Source organism: Phalacrocorax carbo, chromosome 4, assembly GCF_963921805.1.
Source record: "Phalacrocorax carbo chromosome 4, bPhaCar2.1, whole genome shotgun sequence".
Lineage (NCBI taxonomy): Eukaryota > Metazoa > Chordata > Aves > Suliformes > Phalacrocoracidae > Phalacrocorax > Phalacrocorax carbo.
Genome location: NC_087516.1, coordinates 29414441 through 29433912, shown reverse-complemented (window position 1 = coordinate 29433912; position 19472 = coordinate 29414441). Strand labels below are relative to the sequence as shown.

The 19472-nt window shown below is 39.1% G+C and overlaps 1 protein-coding gene across 2 annotated transcripts in view; it reads left to right on the top strand.

Annotated features, from left to right (window-relative positions):
- The first annotated feature begins 440 nt into the window (after window positions 1–440).
- The window catches only part of NFXL1 (nuclear transcription factor, X-box binding like 1), a 50097-nt gene continuing 31065 nt past the window's right edge, over window positions 441–19472 (top strand). For both annotated transcript variants that reach the window (XM_064449384.1, XM_064449385.1), the window contains exons 1-14: window positions 441–939; window positions 2349–2519; window positions 2879–2988; window positions 5135–5268; window positions 6937–7115; window positions 7284–7445; window positions 7548–7648; window positions 8907–9021; window positions 9374–9498; window positions 10685–10807; window positions 11798–11888; window positions 14812–14932; window positions 15568–15724; window positions 16463–16554. In XM_064449384.1, the coding sequence (XP_064305454.1) occupies window positions 444–939; window positions 2349–2519; window positions 2879–2988; window positions 5135–5268; window positions 6937–7115; window positions 7284–7445; window positions 7548–7648; window positions 8907–9021; window positions 9374–9498; window positions 10685–10807; window positions 11798–11888; window positions 14812–14932; window positions 15568–15724; window positions 16463–16554 (2177 nt within the window). In that variant the 5' untranslated portion in view covers window positions 441–443. The remainder of the gene's footprint in view (window positions 940–2348; window positions 2520–2878; window positions 2989–5134; window positions 5269–6936; window positions 7116–7283; window positions 7446–7547; window positions 7649–8906; window positions 9022–9373; window positions 9499–10684; window positions 10808–11797; window positions 11889–14811; window positions 14933–15567; window positions 15725–16462; window positions 16555–19472) is intronic.

The following is a 19472-nucleotide window of genomic DNA, read 5'->3' as shown; positions in this document are numbered from 1 at the left end:
TTTAAAACACTTCAAAATACAACAGAAAACGAGAGTTGACCTCCAGTGGTTTACTGTTTTCAGACTCTTTTATTTGTAATCTTGTACTATTTAGCTTTTATAAACATGTATTTGCTGAAAAAAAACCCTGAATGCAGAGTTTTCTCCTGGCACAGCAAGGCAGAACCCGAGTGCTATGAGAAAATGTCATTCAAATTTATTTATTTGCATTTGTTTATCAGAACTTTTCAGATGGCACACCGGTTCCTCAATACGTCTGTCTGTCCAGTAAAACCTGGATATTACTTCAGTGAAGTTTCTAAACGCGCTTTTTAAATCCCTCATACTGTGAAGAAGAGGAGCTGTGAGGAAAACCCACCCAACGGCCGGCACGCTGCGGGAACGGCCGCCACAACCACAGCCGACGCCATTGCTTTTGCGGCCAGAGGGACAGGCAAAAAGAAATGCAGGCATTAAGCAGGAAAGAGCCGCCAGCCTGGGCATTAGCAAACGTTTGTCGGATTAGCGGGGGCGGAGCGGGCGCGCCGCCGGCACGGCGGGGCCTCGCCACAGAGGACCGGCGGCAGCGGGCGGAGGGGGCCGCGGTGCGCGCTGGGAGCTGTAGTCGTGCCGCCGCGGGAGCTCGCCGGCCTCCCGCCGCCTCCACCGCCGCTTCCGGGCGGAGGGGCCGGGCCGGGCGGGAGGGCTCGCCTCGCCGCGCCTCGGGGCGGCTCGCAGCGCGGCGTGTGAGGAGCGGTCGGCCTCTCACCGCCGTCCTTCGCTTTGCTAGCGGGGGAGAGATGGAGGCGCCCTGGCGGCAGGGGGGCCGGGGCCGGGGCCGCGCCAGGCCCGGGGACGGGCTCGCCCCCCGCGCTGGGGCGGCTGCCCGGTCCCCGGCCCCGAGGGCCCGCGGCGGTGCCAGCCTTGCGGCCGCGGGGAACAGCAGCGAGGGGGCTGGCGGTGAGTGTCGTGTCCTACCCCTGCCGCCGACCCCGGTCGGGGGCGGCGGGGTGCCGGACTGGGGAGCCCGGCTGGGGAGCCCCTGCGGACGCCCGGGCTGGGGCTCTCCCCGGGGCGGCGGGGGAGGGAAGGGGAGAGAGGCGCGGGGGCGCTCCCGCGGCCGCTCCTTGGCGGCAGCGAGCCGATGCTTGGCCGTGCGCCGCCGCCTGCCCGCGGGTACCTCTGGGGGTAAGCGCGGAGGTCCGGGGCAGCGGCGAGGACCTTGGGGGTTGCTCCTCCCCGGGGCGCGTGGTCTGTGCCCTTCGAGCAGAAGAGCAAAGTGTGAAGTAAAGGGTGAAGCGGCTGTTTCTGAGCACGGTCGGGAACGGCGGGGCGGGTGCTGCCCGCTAGGGACGAGCGTCGGGTACTCCCGTCGGTGTGCCACATCGCCCCGCTCTGGGGAGGCGCGGGCTTCCAGGGCGCGGCGGTTGCTGCGGGCGCAGGTAACGCTTTGCAGGCAGAGGCGGGCCAAGTACTGAGCGCTGTTAGCTGGCAGCATGGCTTCTCAAGGAAGGGCCTAAAACTAAACTTGACGGAACCCCAGTAAATATATGAGGTGCAGTTGTCGTGTATGTCCCTGCTCACTGCAGGGAGGTTGGACTTAGGTGGCCTGTAAAGGTCCCTTCCAACCCAAACCATTCTGTGTGGCAAATTCAGAGGTACTTAAGACCTGTGATCTGCTGAAGACCTTGATATCTCTGTGGTATGTTACCTTAAAGGCACTTTGGTTTATTATGAACTCTGTTAAGTTATATAACTTTTTTCCCTCTATGTAGAGCATCTTCCTCAATTTCACGTGTGATAACTTAAAAAAGCTTATAAGGAAATACCCTGTCACTTTTAATGTTGCCAGCTGTGAAACAGCGTGAACCCGTTATTGCAATAAAGACTTGTTGGATGGAGGGAGGCCAATAAAAGTAATAATTTGAAAAATACCAAATGCTGGGAGATGTACCTGTAGGCAGTTGGCAAATTATAACAATTGTTCCTGTCAAAAATTGCCTGGTTTCCTCGTATTTTCCTTCCTCACACTATGAAAGTTGTTTGTGTGGGATGTGTGCATAGTTTTTTTTTTTAAGTATCCTTTTTGTAAAGCAGCATTATAGATGCATATATTCTAGTATGTTTGGCTAGATTTGTCAGCAGTAATTGACAGATAATTCCTGCTGTGAATTTTATGGATCATGCACAGTAAAGAAGGAAATATAATTTCTCTCTTCTTGTGTGGTATTGAAAATGTAGCAACATACTGCTCTTAAACACATAACATCAGCAGCTCTTTAAAGGAAAGGACAGTAAAAGTATGTAGAACTGAATGTGGTGTTATGATTAACTATCATGGTATTGTCATTACTCTGTTCTCGTAATAGAATTATCTTCACAGAAGAAATTTGATGAAATTAAGAAGGCTAATCAGGCTGCAGCAAAAAAGCTAGTTGAAGACCAGTTTAGTTCTTCGTCTGAAGATGACGATGAAGATGCTGAAGTAAAACAAGGGAAGATTTTGGCCAAAACATTTACCATTTACACCAGTCAAACTGGTAAATTTTTTTTCATTTATTGACTTTTATTTCAATATGAAAACAAACAGTTCTGTATTTTTGGCTGCGTATTAGAATTTTTCCATAATTGGAGGGAAAACACTTTATTCTGATATCTTGTGTTAAAAATACTTGTTCTCTGCAATACATGCTAGCGGTACTTCTTGCCTTTTTATGCAGAATCAAAGGTATAGTTTTGAAACTGTCTTACGTACTTCTAATAATGTGGTTTTGTAATAATATATGACTGGCCTCTGTTCAAGGAAGGAAACATGTATATATACTTACAGCAGTCTCAACATGTACAGAATAGCAGATCAAACATTACTGACTGCTTTAAAAATCCTTTTACATTAAAGATGGAGATGCAAGTGAACTGGAACGTACAAGACAGTACATGAATGAAGCTTTTCAGTCAGGGGCCATGACATGTCTGATCTGCATTGCTTCAGTTAAAAGGAACCAAGCTGTAAGTATTTTACAGTAGTCTTTTAGAATGAAACAAATATAACTGTCTGAATAATTTGTGTTTGATTTGATTTGAACTACTAAGGTAGTTCTTGGGATTGATAGTTTTAAAATGATAGAGTACTAAATGCAACACTTGGTGTTTTGGATTTTTCAAACACTTGAAGAAATAAGTGCTGAGATATATATAGCTTAGAATATGTATTTTTTACATATGTTTATTATTGTAATGTATCTGTAATGTAACAGTTACTTTTAAATTTTAGTGAGTAGCAGATGAAACAAAAATGGAAGGAAGGACAGTGCTTGCAATGGTGTATTCAATAAGCTAAGTTGTAGCAAACACCGAAGACTGAAGTAAGAAATACTGGGAAATAAGGAAATGTTCTTGTTAAATTTATAGTAGGGGATCTAGGATAAACTTTGCTGGTTCAAATGCTGATCAGGTGAAATAGAAGGGTAGCATGCTTGAGAAGATTGTCTTTCATATAGGTACGTTTTTCATGGGAGAGATTTCAGGACAAATCTTTTTAACTTCTATTGTTATGTATGAACTTCCCTTTGACATTGACAGGCCCAACCCCGTTTCTGTTATAGTTACTTGAATCAAATACATTTGCACTGTATGCTTAATATTAAAAGAAAAAAAGTGCAGAAGTTCTTTAACTTCTTATGTTGGCTGTACATGGATTTACAACTATCCAATGAAACAGTAATCATTACCTTTTTTAGAAAGAAATGCAGTATGTTTTGTATGACTTCTTAACATTTTGTATGACTTCTTTTTCAGACCCTAACATATATGTTTAGCTTGATTTTGAAGTTCTGTCCTCTGGATAGAGTTATCTCACTTCCATTGATTGATTTGGCAACTTGGAAGTCGTCTTCTATAACTCAGTGGTTTTTTAGTTATCTTGAATCTGTAACATTTCAGCCAGGTGTGTTTGTTTACATAATGTCTCCCATTTAGCTTTAGTTTTGGGAAGTTAATTACTGTACTTTTAGAAACTTACATCATTGACTTTGTCCTCTATAAGTTAGTAAGGAAATTCTCCTGTTTTCACCGTATAATTTTATAACAATATTATTAAAAAAATAAATCTTAAATTTTCTGCTGCATTTCTCTTACCAAATTGTTATAGTCATTCTAAGCTGTCAAGACATCAATATGTGGAAAGTACCAAGGTCACAAAACTGCATTTCTGTTGTTTAAATTGCTTTTCAGCAGCAGGCTGATATTCTAAGATTGTGATTTCACTCCAGAATTGACAGAGCGAGCTACACAGGGAACAAGAATGTAAAGGTTTAGTGATGGAGACAGGATACTGGCAAAATCTCTCTTAAACACATATGCTTTTATTTCTGTTCCATTTTATACCTCTCTTGCTCTTTGAACAAGAGACACTATGTTGAAAGCCACACTTCTAATCAAATATTTTTCTTACTAACACTGCATGTGAATCTTAAAGTTTGAAAGGGGGAAAAACTTTTTAGTACTTTAACACCAAGATGTTTACAGACCTAGAGTACGGGACAGGGAGAGAAGCAGAGGGAGAGCTGGGCTTGTTTAGTATACCAGAGAGGAGGCTGAGGGATGATATGATTACAGCCTCTGTCTACTTGGGGTTGTGAAGGTAGCTAAAGCCAAAGTCATCTCTGTGGTGACAGGTGGTGTAATAAGAGGCAGTGGCACAAACTGGGGCTTGGGAGGTGCGACTGGGTATGAGGAAGGTAGTATGACACTTGGAGCAGGTTGCCATCCTTCAGGATTTTCCACCTTTGCTAGGCAGAACTGTGACTGAACTGAACTAAGTTGGTAATAGTTCTACTTTGGGCATGAGGTTGTGGTACATGGTCTCCAATAGTGTGTTTAGATCAGCATTTCTATGATTAGATGAGTGCTTTGGCCAAGGCTTATGGAGCTCAAAACTTCTCACAGCAGCAGGAAAAAAGATCATAGGTATGAATCTGTAACAGTAAAAACACTGCCTGTGTTAATCTAACAATAGGTATAATCTATCTTTGGAAACCCATTTCTAAAATGGAAAAATAGCAAGCTTGTATTTCTTTGGGTATTACGGATATTCATCAACGGAAACAAAAAGAAACCTAATATAAAGCAATTGGCACCTATATCTGCTCTTTAGGTCTGGAGCTGTTGTGGATGCTTTTGTATATTTCACCTGGTGTGTATTCAAAAGTGGGCCAAGGACAGCCTTTTTCTTGTGTCTTCTCCTTTGACGGATGATGATTTCGGGAAGAAAGATTATCCCTGGCCATGGTGAGCTCTTCATGGTACATTTGCAAAGATACTTTGTGAAGCATGTGTGAACTGGAGTTACTTTGGGAAGGAATGGTACTTGTAAATCTTGTAAATGACATACACACACAAAAAAAATTCAGAAGTCTGACTTTTCTGTTGTTTTTCTGAATTATTTTTGAATTTGTATTAGCATGATTTAGGAGTATTTCACAGTGATATTAACCTGCTGCATCAAATTTGTTTTAACCTCTGAGAAGGTAACTTATCTATCATGTGTCTCAGCTTCTAATATTTATTTCTGAATGGCTTTACATATTTGTCCCTTCTAAAATAGGCACCATGAAATAAATTAGTTTTAAAAAGCCAGTTCTAAGATAGCAAGATTAAGGGATTTTTTGGTGCGTGTGTCTGTAGAACTCAAGCACTAAAGCCTTGCAGTTTTACGTGAGATTGTATTAAGAAGAAAATAATATTGTGGCTGCAGGAGTAATGAAGCTTGCTTTTTCAGTAGGTTTGTGTCTGAAAGTTCAGTCAAGGTTTCTCTCTGCATGTTTGTTCTATACTTTATTTGCCCACCTACTTTTATGGGGAAACTTGTAGTAATATCTTTGAGACACAATCCTCTGTCAAATTTGGTGGAAGATTCAAGAGCTCTGTTAACGTGGGATCTCAGAGAACAGGTTTGATTCAGAAATAAGGTACAAAATTGTTGGCTCGCAGTGTCTCAAGTTGATAATGCTTATTCTTCTACAAACTAGTTTTGTGTTAAGGCATAATGTTTATAATGAAAAAATTTTGAGGTGAATGGTATTTTATTTAACATTTGAGCACATGATAAAACTGTGCAGTCACTATGGAGAAATGGTTTATGGCCTGTAATGTATTATATAGGGGCAAATTGACATTTTATTTGATAAAAATGAGTACATAGGTCTTACAAAGCCTCTATTCTTCTTTGAGGAGAGGAGCTCCTCGTCTGTTGTCTTTTCCCAGTGTAGCCAGAAATAGGAGCTGCATTGTGCCTCCTTCCTTGTGTGGCCTCCCTTGTCCATGGCATGCACCTGAAAGCCTTTTGGTCCTGTGGCACTAGCAAGTTCCAGACCTTTGGTGCCTACCTACCTTCAGGAATAATATATTAATATCTGACATCATCAGGGATAACAAAAGTGTGCATCTTATAATATCTAAGATGCTGAACTGAAACAATTTAAGATCTTTCAGATAAAATTTTAGTTATTATGCATAGTTGTAATAGCATCGCTGAATCTTGTTTTACATAGCTTATAAATTACTGCTGGTAAAATCCTGGGTTTAATCTCTTTTTTGATTGGCTCTAAGTGGGTTAATTCTTTCTTGCGTACATTCCTTTGGCATTACTTGACAAAAATTGTTCTGTGTGCTTGCTACACTGAATTATTTGTATATATTTTTACAGAAAAAAGACAGCTGTGACAGGACAATCCCTTAGACATTCTAATGAATGCATTGTAAAATCTGACATATAGCAAGAACTTTATGGTATATTATAAATGTAATTATGTTGTTATTCATTACAGTAGTTGTAAAAATGTTAATTGGTAGCCTGGTAACAATCTTGGGAAACTGAAATGATAAAAACTGCTTTTTTAAAAAACAAAAAATTCTAAAAATTGCTTATCTTTTCACTCCCTTTTTCCCTTGTTGTAGTCCAAAATGCAGGTTTGAATACAAACGGTCTGAAACTCCCAGTAGGTATTACTGTTACTGTGGGAAAGTAGAGAATCCAGTGCTGGACCCATGGCTGGTACCTCACTCCTGTGGTCAGATATGTGAGAGGGAATTCAAACCTTCTTGTGGTCATAAATGTTTGCTGCTTTGTCATCCAGGTAAATCCACTGTGTTTCTTGGTTGTATGACCTGTATTTATGTAGCTGCTACACAGTTTTACTTAAGTCTGCTAACTGTATTTAAAATTTTCGGAATAGACAGATGCAGTCAAGGCTGTATTCGCTGAATGACCATTAATGAATTAGTGGTGTTCTTCCTGTACTTAGGACCCTGTCCACCTTGCCCAAAGATGGTCACAACAACCTGTCACTGTAAGAAAGCTAAGCCGGTGCCCCGAAGGTGCAGTGCCAAGGAATGGTCGTGTCGCCTGCCGTGTGGACGAACGTTGCTGTGTGGACAACACACCTGTGAGAATTCCTGTCACCCAGGTAGACCTGCCTTCTTAAACCTCAGAGGAGCAGTTGTTTTAATTCTTAAGATACATAATTGTTTTGCAATTCCTACTCTCAATGTCACGCAATTGCATACAGGAGATTGTCAGCCGTGTCCACGAGTCAGTAAACAGCGGTGCATCTGTGGAAGACAGACGGCGGAAAGACTTTGTGCAAGTCCTCAGTGGCAGTGTGATCAGGTATGTGGAAGTTGTCCTTTTTAGCTTATTTCTCATCTTTATAAAATTTGATTACTCAGTGTATTAAAGATTGGAAAACCTCATTCAATAAGAAAATAATTTAGGTTTTGAAAACCTAAAAGAAAATCTTTTAGGTTTTGAAAATGCAATCAAAATATAAGCAGCAGTATTTGAGAATGGATCTACTTGGTGACCCAGTTCATTTCTAAGAGTAGTTAAAATGTTACTGTTCTAGAATTGTGCTAGGGTTAAGCTAGCCCTGAATTTGACCTTGTATATTCTGTTTTCCGGTACTTGAGGTTGAAATTTCAGGTGCTATCTTCAAAAAAGAAGCATGAAAACAGAGCTTAGTAGATAAGAGTTTCATGCTTATTTACTTCTAGTGACTGTAACAGAATGAAAGCTTTGTGATTCATTCTCTGAAGTTTATTTACAGCTCATTCTTAGGACCAAGGCTATGGATTGACAATAATTTTTAAAAAATTAAGTGGCAGGGGGGAGGTTGCACCGGGAGCTACTTGGTCATTACGACCCTGGTGAGAAAGGCACTCAGACTCTGTAAAGTATCAATTAAAATGTGATTTATTTCAGCTAACACTATGGAGAAAGGGAGTATAATATGAATAATAGTATGGCCCTTTAGATGCTGGAAACCCTAAGCTGTTCAGCATTGAATGGGCCTCTGATCCACATGCAGCATGCAGTGCAGACCCCATCTGTAGAAAGGGTTACCCCATTTTGGTCACTGAAGCTATTGTAGTATTTGGTTAAAAGAAAGCAACTCTGTTCATCATTTCTGCTGTCAAACAGAAAGGATGTCCAGATGAGGACTTCTTGCTGCAGTTCTAGGTAAAGGCAAGGACATGCAGGTGGCATAATCACTGGTACCAAGTGGGAGCTGCCTCCAATCTCATCTGCTACAGTAGGTTTATCCTGTGGCCAAGCTGTACGTGCAGCACAACACAGGCCTGAAGGCCAAGCTGTATGTGCAGCACAACACAGGCCTGGGACTACTCAGGTTAACCGTCGTGTGAACCACTAACTCCTCAGTATACAGTAGCCTTCTGTTCACGATCACTGGAGTGGTGATTGGTTTTATTTGGTAAACTCAGCAAATACAAGACTTTTGTTAACAAAATTCAGAAAGAGTTAAATTCCATTCAGTCATCTCTTGCCTGTAGTTTTTTCCCTTGGGTTGCTTTGTCTTGGTATGTAGTTCTGTTACATTGCATTCACTTGGTTCCTCTGTTTTCTCCAGGTGTGTGGGAAACCCTTGACATGTGGTAATCACACATGTGAACAAGTTTGTCATGCTGGTCCCTGTGGAGACTGTCCTCGTTCTGGGAAAAGGTCCTGTCCATGTGAAAAATCAAGTAAGCAGCTTTTTTTTTTTTATATATGTAAGATGAATTTAAAAAAAAAGTCATCCAGTCTTTGACAGGCAGTAGTTTAGCTTAATTCTGCATGACAGGGTCCATAAAAAGTTCTTAGAAACAGTGAACTGTGACAGCTTCTATTAACATTTTTCCTTAATTCTTTCAAGGCTTTATTTAGTACTAGGGGTTTAATTGGCAATGTGAATAATTGAGTAATTCTAGAGAAGCTTTAAAAAAAAAAAAAAGAGAGAGAACTGGCATTTGAAGTCGTACTATCTAGTGCATTTTTTTCTTCCAAATACTTTGGCTTTTTTCCTAAATGTTTGCTTGTAATTCTCTCTCCATCTAGAGTTTACATTGCCTTGTACAGAAGATGTGCCCACCTGTGGCGATAGCTGTGACAAAGTTCTGGAATGTGGCATCCATAAATGTTCACAGCGCTGTCATCGAGGTCCCTGTGAAATATGCAGACAGGTAAGTCTTACTGTAGCAGGCTCACATTTTAGTAGGGTTTTTAAACACTATATGCCTGGAACAGTGCAAGTGTCCTAAGGAAAATGAAGTCATGTCTATCACAAAATCTTATGACTTTCTCTTGATTAAAAGCAACATGTTTTTTCCCTATTCCTCTGCTGCCCCAACAATTCTGTATTAACAGTTGAGCATTATGTATCTGAATTGAGGCGTGGATGAAGGTTTTATTGTTTTGGGTTGATATTGGGGTTTTTTTTTTAATTAATTATGCCCTAAAACCACTTTTTTTTTTCCCCCAGCTCTTCTAGCTTTCTTGCTTTTCTTATTATGCTATTTATTCATTAGTGAAATGGAAGATGCTGTAACATAACATTATCTTCTTGTTAGTAAGAAATGAATATTTTGCTGTTTTTTAAATATCTATGGGGCTTCTGTGGTGTGCTGGTTTCATCTGGGATAGAGTTAATTTTTTCATAATAGCTAGTATGCGGCTGTGTTTTGGATTTGTGCTGAAAACAGTGTTGATAACACAGGGATGTTTCAGTTATTGCTGAGCAGTGCTTACACAGAAGTCAAGGCCTTTTCTGCTCTCCCCCATCCTGTTGCGGGGGGAGTGAGCGAGCAGCTGAGTGGTGCTTAGCTACCTGCCAGGTTAAACCACGACATGTAGTCTGGCCATAAAGCTGTTGCTCTGTCTGCTTTCAGTTTCTTCCTGAACCAGCTTTGGCTACAAAGTCCATGGTGAAAGTAGTTAACGCACGATAGCTGGGATTAGTCAGATAAACCTGCTCACCTGCTTCTTAAATCGTCTGTATACACGATGGATGGATTGGGTTTACTGTGCAGGAGGGGTACTTTCTGTATGAATTTGTTTTGCATTTGTGCTTGACATCATGCACCACACACTTGAGTGGTTCCTTTGAAGTGGCTTGCCTATTGGTGAGACCAAAGCTACAGTGAGGTGCTGACCAGCACAGTGTTAGCAATACCGGCACAAGGTCTCCAAGTAGTTACTGCACAGATAGGTAATCTGCCCACAGCATGTGATACACTTCCTGCTGTGGTAGACCATTATAACGTTACCCTCCTGTGAACCTTTCTTTACACCTAGTAGTAGAACATTTTATTTTCCACTTTTTTTTTGGTATTAAAAATACCCTGCTTTTTTCCCTATCTTGCTGCCCAGGAAGTTGAAAAACAATGTCGCTGTGGAAAGCACACTAAACGCATGCCATGTCATAAGACATATTTGTGTGAAACGAAGTGTACTAAAATTCGTGATTGCCAAAAGCACCAATGTAGGAGAAAGGTAAGTGTCAGAGATGATCTTTCTCCAATGTGTTGTTTAGATAACTCTGTTTTTATTTAGATACGATATTTCATATTATATATAAATCACATCGATCTGTTGTTCCACCTCATGTTATTGTATAGATAGGAGAATTCTTCAGTGTCATTCAAATTAGCTTGCAGGGTACCAGAATTCTCTGAACAGCATGTCACCAAGAAAAACTTAGTGGCCTTAAAATCTGTGAGGGGTTTTTGACAACTTTCCATTTCCAGAAGGCAGGTTTACTTTCAGATTCTTGAGTAGTGATGCTTCATGCAGTTAAACTTCTGGAGCGGTTAAATCAATTTATTTCCTTTCTTGACATATTTATGCTTAAAATCCAGGTTTCTCTTCCTAATTGCCTTTTACGGTTTGGAAGGAGGGTACCCTTCAAGTTAATAGGAAAGATGGGGTTTTCTTCTGACCTGGCATCCACCAATCTGGTGATGTTGTGGTGTGTTCTGATTCTTCCACATTACTACTTTATGTAAGAACAGAAAGTAGATAACTGATCCTAAAGTTATCTGACCTTTACTACAAAGGTAAAAGGTGTTTCAAACACTTTTGTGCCAGGGACAAGATGGTATAAAAGTGGAAGAAATGGCAGAGTAATGGGGCAAACTACTAGACATCTTATGTGTAAACTTCTGAAATTATTTTGGATTAAAATATTATAAGAATTTTAACCTCTTAAATGTTCTTGTGCTTTTTGTAAGCCCTCTGCCTTTTTAGTGTGTTGAAGTGATGCTTTCAAATGTGTATTTTTTTGTTATTTTCTAATTTGAAATTTATAAAACAACTCTACAGGCAACTCCCTTTCTATACCTGTCAAGAATGTGAGGGAATTTGACTAAATTATGTGAAAATTTTTTTAAGTAGTATTGAAAAAATGAGGTAGTAGAAGAGGGCAAATTTATACCAGAAATGTCTTAAGTTTTCAATTATATAAAGTATATATTTTTTCAACAGTGCTGTTCCGGAAACTGTCCACCTTGTGATCAAATCTGTGGGCGGACTCTAGGCTGCAGAAATCACAAATGCCCTTCAGGCTGCCACAGAGGTAAGAATAGGTGAAGGTTCCCCATAGTGATGGAATATTGTTTATTTTTGCCAAACTTTGTGCTTGCATGACTGTGGTGCTTAATTAATTCTCTCCCTTGTTGCATGTGGGCTTTTTGTGGGGGCAGTGTGTTTGAAAGGTTTTTAGTGCTGGTTAGAGCTTAAGGACTTACATGATGACAACCTGAGTTTTTACCTGGTAATTTTTCTTAGTGTTGTTCCTCTGAAAATGCTCTGTCCCCTTTCCAGCTGCTTCATTCAAAATCCATAGCTTGACTTCTTTTCCCAAATAATTCTGTTCACTGAATATGCATAACAAAACCCAACTACATATAGAAATTACTGCGCTGGTTGAGTCTGGATGGTTTTTAGAAACCCTGGAATACAACGTGTGATAGGAGTGGGCTTAAAATAAAAAAAAAAGTTGATGGAATTTTAATGGATACTGGTATCTTACTGGTAAAAGAGAAAATGAGAACTTGTTACTAACTATATGAAGGATAACAAAAAAGTTTACTTCTGCATCCAATGACCTTGGTTAAAGAGATGCTGAAAATGGCCAAAATTACCTGGCAGCTTTTATCCTGGCCAATTGCTTTGACATTTGCTTGGTAGGGGATTAAATTGGAATGACTGAAAAAGTGGCTGCCCTCTCAGCAATTTTCCCCACAGAAGCTGCTGCCCTGTGGAAACAGCAGCTGAGTAGCCAATGTAATTTCTGTTAGTATTGTGGACTATAAATTGCAACAGCTCAGGAAGTAATTCACAACTTGTTCAGGTACTCTTGCTTTTTGAGGCAGTGATTCTTAAGAGGACAGGATGGGTAAATGTGGTAGTTGTCCCAGTTAACCTGCTATTAAATCTGTCTCACAAACTAGTGGTTTGTTCTTTCTCTGTTAACTGTGCCCCTTCTTTCCTTCCTGTTTTTCTGCATTAGTTTGGTTGGTAACTAAATCATAGAATAAAATTCCGGTTAGAAAACTACGGAGCTAGTGCTGCATGTAGGATAAACTTTCACACTGAATTGCTGTTTATATTTGATACTGCTTGCATCTTACAGCCTGGCTAAAAGTGACAATGATTCCTAATAACTGATGGCAATACAAAAATAATATAAAAATAATAAAGTAGTGCCTATAAGAAAACAAAAGTGAACTTTGAGAATGTAAGTATCAAATATATACACTTCAAAGTGTATGTAACTTATCAAAACAGTACAATTGTCAGTATTTAAGTGCCAACTCTTGCCAAAAGTTGCATCTAATAAAACTATCTAATAAAACTATATCAGATGATAAATTTAGAAAAGAAAATAACTTCTATGTGCTTTAACAAATTAAAATCTAGTACAGTTCGTAATATCTTGTGAGAATATTTGAAAATATCCTTAATAAAGGCAATGGTTTTGATTTCAAAATAGTTATATGCATGTTTTTCTCCTTTATACACCAATATTTTAATAGCTGCTGAAAGTTATTATTTTATCTTCAGTGTGTAATACCTGGTCAGGTTAATTTTGCAGTGAGCTGCCAGATCTCGGTGACCACTAATTTTAAAGGAAATAGTATGCCTCTTAGAAAATAACTTGCCAGATCAGGGCCTTTAAAAGGTACCTGACCTCTAAATTATTAGAGCTTGCTGATAATAAGCACTTGGCCTTTGGCAGAGGTTCCTGACAAAAGGTAACCTAATCTATTCTGTTTGTGGTTTGATTTTTACATATATTTTTTTTCTTAAGTATTTAATACTTGCTGAAATTTAGAATGTGTTGCCAGTGAGTAGAAATGTTTTGTTTCCTACTGTAGTACATTATAACACTTGATTTGAGAACAGCGTGGTCTTGTGTTAACTTCAGGCTTATACGTGATCTCTGCCCTTTCATCTTTTTGAGAATGTAGGCAGTTGTCTCTGTTAATAGTATATTTAAGTAAATTGTACACCTGTTAGAGACTCCGGGCAGCATAGCGTTAGACCTTCAGGTTTGTATTTTTTTTGTAAAAGTAGCTGTTTATGTGTGCTAATAGTATATTACAATTTCATTTACTTCGCAATATAAAGACTGTATACTTCCATCCTTTTTCCTTCAGCAGCCTTTTGTCATTGAGAGCGCTGCATCTTGAAGCATTGCTTCTCAGATCCTGCTAACAAGTCAGAATAACTTAGAGTTGTGCTGTTGATAACACTTTCAAAGCATTGCTTTCTTTAAAGTTTCAGAATGCAATGTGCTCAGTAAGCCAAAATCCTGCATCTAAATTTGCTTTTTTAGAAGATGCATATTCTTACTGGTAATCACTCAATAATAAAACTTTGCAGTTGGCACTTGATGAAGAAATAGTGTGTGTGAACTATAAATTAAAACATAGACATTTTACATATCTTTTTTTAATATATCAGTTTAGTAGCATGAGTAACTTGATAAACGAGGAGGATCTTTCCAAAAAAGCGTTATTTTTATATAGAGGATGAACATTTCTTTAATATCTTACAAAACCTGCAAAACTTTATTGTAACCAGTTTTTCAATGTCTTTTTTCTTTTGAATATAGATGAAAGATGACACGTCTTCACGTGTATGTAAGATGGAAACATAAATAGCAAATATTTAAGTGTTTTGGGGTCCAAATGACTGGGCTGTAATAAGGCTGACTTCTTTTTAAAATGTGAGAGAGGGATTGTTTCTAACTTGATACCAGTTAACAACTGTAGAATAATCAGGATTATTATTACTATTCTTTAAGAATGGTGAAATTCTCTTTCAAAAGAGGGATTTGAAACTAAGAAATAAGAAGTTAACAGCTGTCTATTACTTAGCTCAAACAGAATAGGACAATTATACCATGTGCATATTCAGAGTTATATTAGTTACCATTTTTTATAATCAGTAGCCTATTCAGATTATCATATTGTTATTATCTTTATTTTTAGGTAGCTGTAACCCTTGCCCAGAGACTGTAGATGTGAAATGTAATTGTGGAAAAACTGTCATTAAAGTCCCCTGTGGCAGAGAGCGCACCATCAAACCTCCCAAATGCAAACAGCTGTGTGGGTCAGTATAGAAAGCGTGTGTGTTTCTAGTTCTTCAGTAGAGTTTAAGATGTCCTTAAAGAAAGTAGTAGAATATAACTTTAAAAGGCAAAACTATTCCTTTAATGTGTTCACAGATATTGCTTGTCAGTTTTCTGTATTCTTGACTATGCAGATAGAGATTAGCAATAATCCTTCCTATCAGACACCTCTCTGATGCTGTGGTTTTATGAGCAGCTTGCTGCTGTCAAGGGGGGGAGGTTCTGAGCACTTCTAATTCTGTAGTCCCAATCCCTTCTTCAGGTCATCTCTGGTACATTTTGAAGTACCTCCATTAGGCAGTTTACCTAGAAAACTTGACTAGCAAAAGGAAAAAGGAGAATATTTGCTGGGGTGTAGCAAGATTTCTTAGTGCAGAGTAGAATTAGGATTGAAATAGCTGTTGAATATGCAAACCCAGCTTTGATTTTAATTTAATTTAGAACTCCTGTATAATTTTACTGTAATATTAACCACTACTGAAGGTGAGAAGTAAACTAACTTTAAGAAAAAAACCCAAACTTGTCTCAGTTCTTTGTATTTTGAGGATAATTGTCCAGTGGCTGTAACTTCATATTTCTTGCTGTCATATTGATTCATTCTTGGGTTTTACTTCAGTCGACCCCCTACCTGTCACCACACTACCCAGGAGAAACACTATTGTCACTTTGGTCGGTGTCCTCCATGTCGCCAGCCCTGCCAGAAAACATTAGCGTGTGGACATTTGTGCCCTGTTCCCTGCCACGATGAAGCACTTGTGAAGCAAACTGGCTTAGTAAGTAAATAGTGAAAAATAGTGTGTTGTTTGTGTTCTGAAGAATAAGCAACGGTTGTTTAACCTTAATCTTACCTTAGAGGTGTTTGAAGTTCAGAGTAAATAAATAATCTAGCGCAGCAGTATGCATACTGTCTAACTGAGAAACTGAGTGCTTCTAGCTCTTTTGTTGTGATCTAATTAATTTTGTAGTGCATATAACTGAATGTGCAGTTTTCAGCAGTTATTACTCAAATTATAAGATTTTTGTTAGGAGTTGTATTACAAATGTTTAAATGTAAGCAATTACTTTTAACATAAGAGCCAAAATAGATTTTTACTGATATTTACTAAACCATCAAAATTTATACAAGTTAGAAGTGATAAATTGTTTGGTGTCTTTCAACATGATGCATGCACTGCGTGATTATAATTTCACTTGTTTAGTAATTGAAATATTTTTATACTTTTTACATTTATTAAATGCTTAGAATTCTTTTGCTGTGGTTTTGTTTGGTTTTGTGCTTGATTTTTGTCAGTAGGGCCACAGGCCTTCATTTTCCTATCCCTAACCATGCTAAGGATGAAATAGTAATTTTTTGTATGTAGGGGGTGTTGAGATTTCCATTAGTAAAAAATCAGTTACTAGCAAGTGGATTTGTTGGAACTGGGATCACTTCAGATAATATATTTGTTTACGGTCAAGCAGATAGTTCCAATTATGTTTTGTATTCAACTACTGTTGTCTTTTTCTCTCAGCATCAGTCTGCAGGTCCTTGGGAACAGCCGTCTGAGCCAGCTTTTATTCAAACTGCATTACCGTGCCCTCCCTGTGAAGTTCCTATACCAGTGTAAGTATTGAAAAGAAAAGACAGTTTTGGTATGGAAAGAGATTTTTTTCTTTTTATACTGTTGCAGAGATGGGTGTGAAAATAACCATATTTTCCTCTTCAGGTGCAGCGAGCCTATGTGAACACCATTCTCATAAAACTAGGAACATTGGTGGTTGTTTAGTAGGCACTTCTGTAGTGTGTGCTCACTGTATGAAAGGACTGATAGCGCTAGTAAAGATTGGTTGTTTTTAATATGTGTTTTGTGCAATGCTACCTTAAAAGAAAAATAAGAAAATTGCAAAGACAGCCATCGTAATTTCATAGTCTTCATTAACATACAACTTTTTCCATATACTTTCTATCTTGTTTGGTGTGTGGGATCATAATTTTCTGCGCAATGAATTGCTGTTTTGTTTCTCAGTTGTTCGGTTATTATATGCTAGTGAATGGCAGGTGGATGCCCTTCCTTCCATCTGCTTGTTTCCTTTCTATTTTTGACTTGGCCGGAAGGTTCTGCTCCTTGAGTAGAGCCAAATCAACTTCTTCTGTGATGATGGTGAGGATATAAGGGAAGATACGATTACTTTTTTTCACCATTCTTTTTCAGTTTGGTAGAACTTCTGTTTGCATTGTGGACTTAGAATTCAATATTTATCTGAAAAAGGAAATGCTGGAGTTTTTGGTCTGTTTTTGTTTTGTAGTCTACTGCTTTAAATCCTGCATACCTCATAGGCATTAGTGACTATTTGTTTTTTAAACATGCCTCCTTAATGAGAGGATATTTTATTCTCATTTTCTGAAGTGAGAAGTAGACAGAGGAAGATGATCAAAAATATCCATTTAACTGCCTGTGTAGATAGGTTTAGAACTAAATTTATCAAGGATTGTACTATGGTGGGTTGTACTTTTCTTCAAAACTATCACTCCTCAGTGCATCTGATTCTTGGGCTCAAAGCCCAAAGCCAGACTTCCAAAAGGTGAAAAATGTGTAGTTATGACCACTCTGGTGTCAGTGTTTGGGTCGATGCCGGCAAAAACTCTCACGCAGGTATTCTGCAGAGGTCATTGTGTAACATCATGCATTATGTAGGGCCATCTCATAGTTCCTCTGAACTCCAACCTCAATATTGCCTCCTTTAGTCTGAAGACTCTTACCCAGAGGAGGTAGGTCTGCTAAGTAAGAAGGAAACCACACTGGAAAAGTTGTACTTGATTTTCGAACTAGAGGAAGCATCATTACATTTCATAGTGCTTGGGGCAATTTAAGGTTCTATTAGCATTAGATCACAGTAATTCTGGAATATCCTCACCCTCTTGATCAGTCTTTGCAACTGTAACGTTTGGGGTTTTTTTTTGTTGTTGGGGTGTGTGTGTGTGTTTGTTTTTCTTTTTTTTGTTAATGACAGTGTTATGAGAGAGGTTTCCTGGATTAGCGAAATAATAATAGTAAACAAAACCATAGATACAAAGTAATGTGTTGCTACAAAGCAAAATATCTGACACCTTCTTAGATCATTAGCAGGGCTTTTAGAATCACTGTTAGAACAGTGTCATTTGAACAAATATGATAATGGAGAATAGTTTAAATAATCATATTCTGTAATGGATGGATGCTAGTGGGGATTCCATCCTTCATCACTGGGGTTTTGCAATACTTTTTAATTTTTTTTTTCTAATAATTTGCTATCTTTGAACATGAGCAGTCAGAGATTTGGAGTGGAATGTGTTTGCTATCTGTTTCTGTAAATAGAAATTAGTTTCTAGAAAATTATTTGCTCTGTTAATTTCACAGAACCATTGAGGCTGGAAGGTACCGTGGGGTCATGTAGTCCAGCTGCCTACTGAAAGCAGATCAACACTGAATTCAGAGCGATTTGCTCCAGTTTTGTCAAGCTGGGCCTTGAAAATGCCCAGTACATTGATTCTGCAGCCTCTGGACAACATCTTTCAGTGCTTGATTATACTTGTACTGATTTTTTTAAAATTTTTTTTTCTCCACTGTGTATCCAGTCAGGATCTTCCTTGACTGAGTGTGATTATTGTCTCTTGCCTCCCTGCTATGAACCTCAGTAAGGAGTCTGGCTTCATCTTGTTGGTAACTTCCACTTAATGCTGAAATATGCTGTTATATCCCCAGCCTGCAGTGTTGCTGGGATTTAATCAGTCCCAGATGCAGGACTTACTTTGTCTCTGCATTTCATGACTCTCCTCTCAGCCTGTTTTTCTAATCTGTCTAGATCCTTCTGAATGGCATCCGTGCCCTCGAATGTATTGATTGCACTGTCCTTTAGCATTGTCTGCAAAATTGGTGCATTTTGTCTCTTCCAAGTTACTGGGGGAAAAAAACTTAAACAAGATAGGTCCTAGGCTGAAGAATTCCACCTGTAACTGCTGTCCAAGTAGGATACAAACAACTAGCCACTACCCTTTGAGCCCAGTGATCCTGCCAGTTTTTCATGCATCTAGTAGTTCATCTGACGCTATTGCGTCTCAACTGGAATGCAAGGTTGCTGTGGGGATCCTCTCATCCACAGATTTAGTAATTACATGGCAGAAGGCAATCAGGCTGGCTAAGCAGTTTCCCCTTGCAGAGGAATAGAAACATGCTACCATGGAATGCAAAGGTCCTAGAAGCCAAATTAACTGGTTATAGGAAGATTATCTTGGGTATAAGATAATTGAGCTGGAGAGAAGAACAGGCTTCTGTGCCACATCGACTTCCTATTGTACTGGGTGAAAGACTGATTGCTCTTGTTAATATCCTGCTGTCCTAAAGACCATCTGTAGCTATTAGTAGTTGCTTTGTGTCAGAGAAGCTAATCAGGGATACTTTTTTTTTAAAAATACCCTTCCAGAAACTCTTAGGAACTGATTTACAGGTATTTTAGCTTGAATATTAGTGATGTTTTCATTACTCTTCCTTATATGGTTTCAGT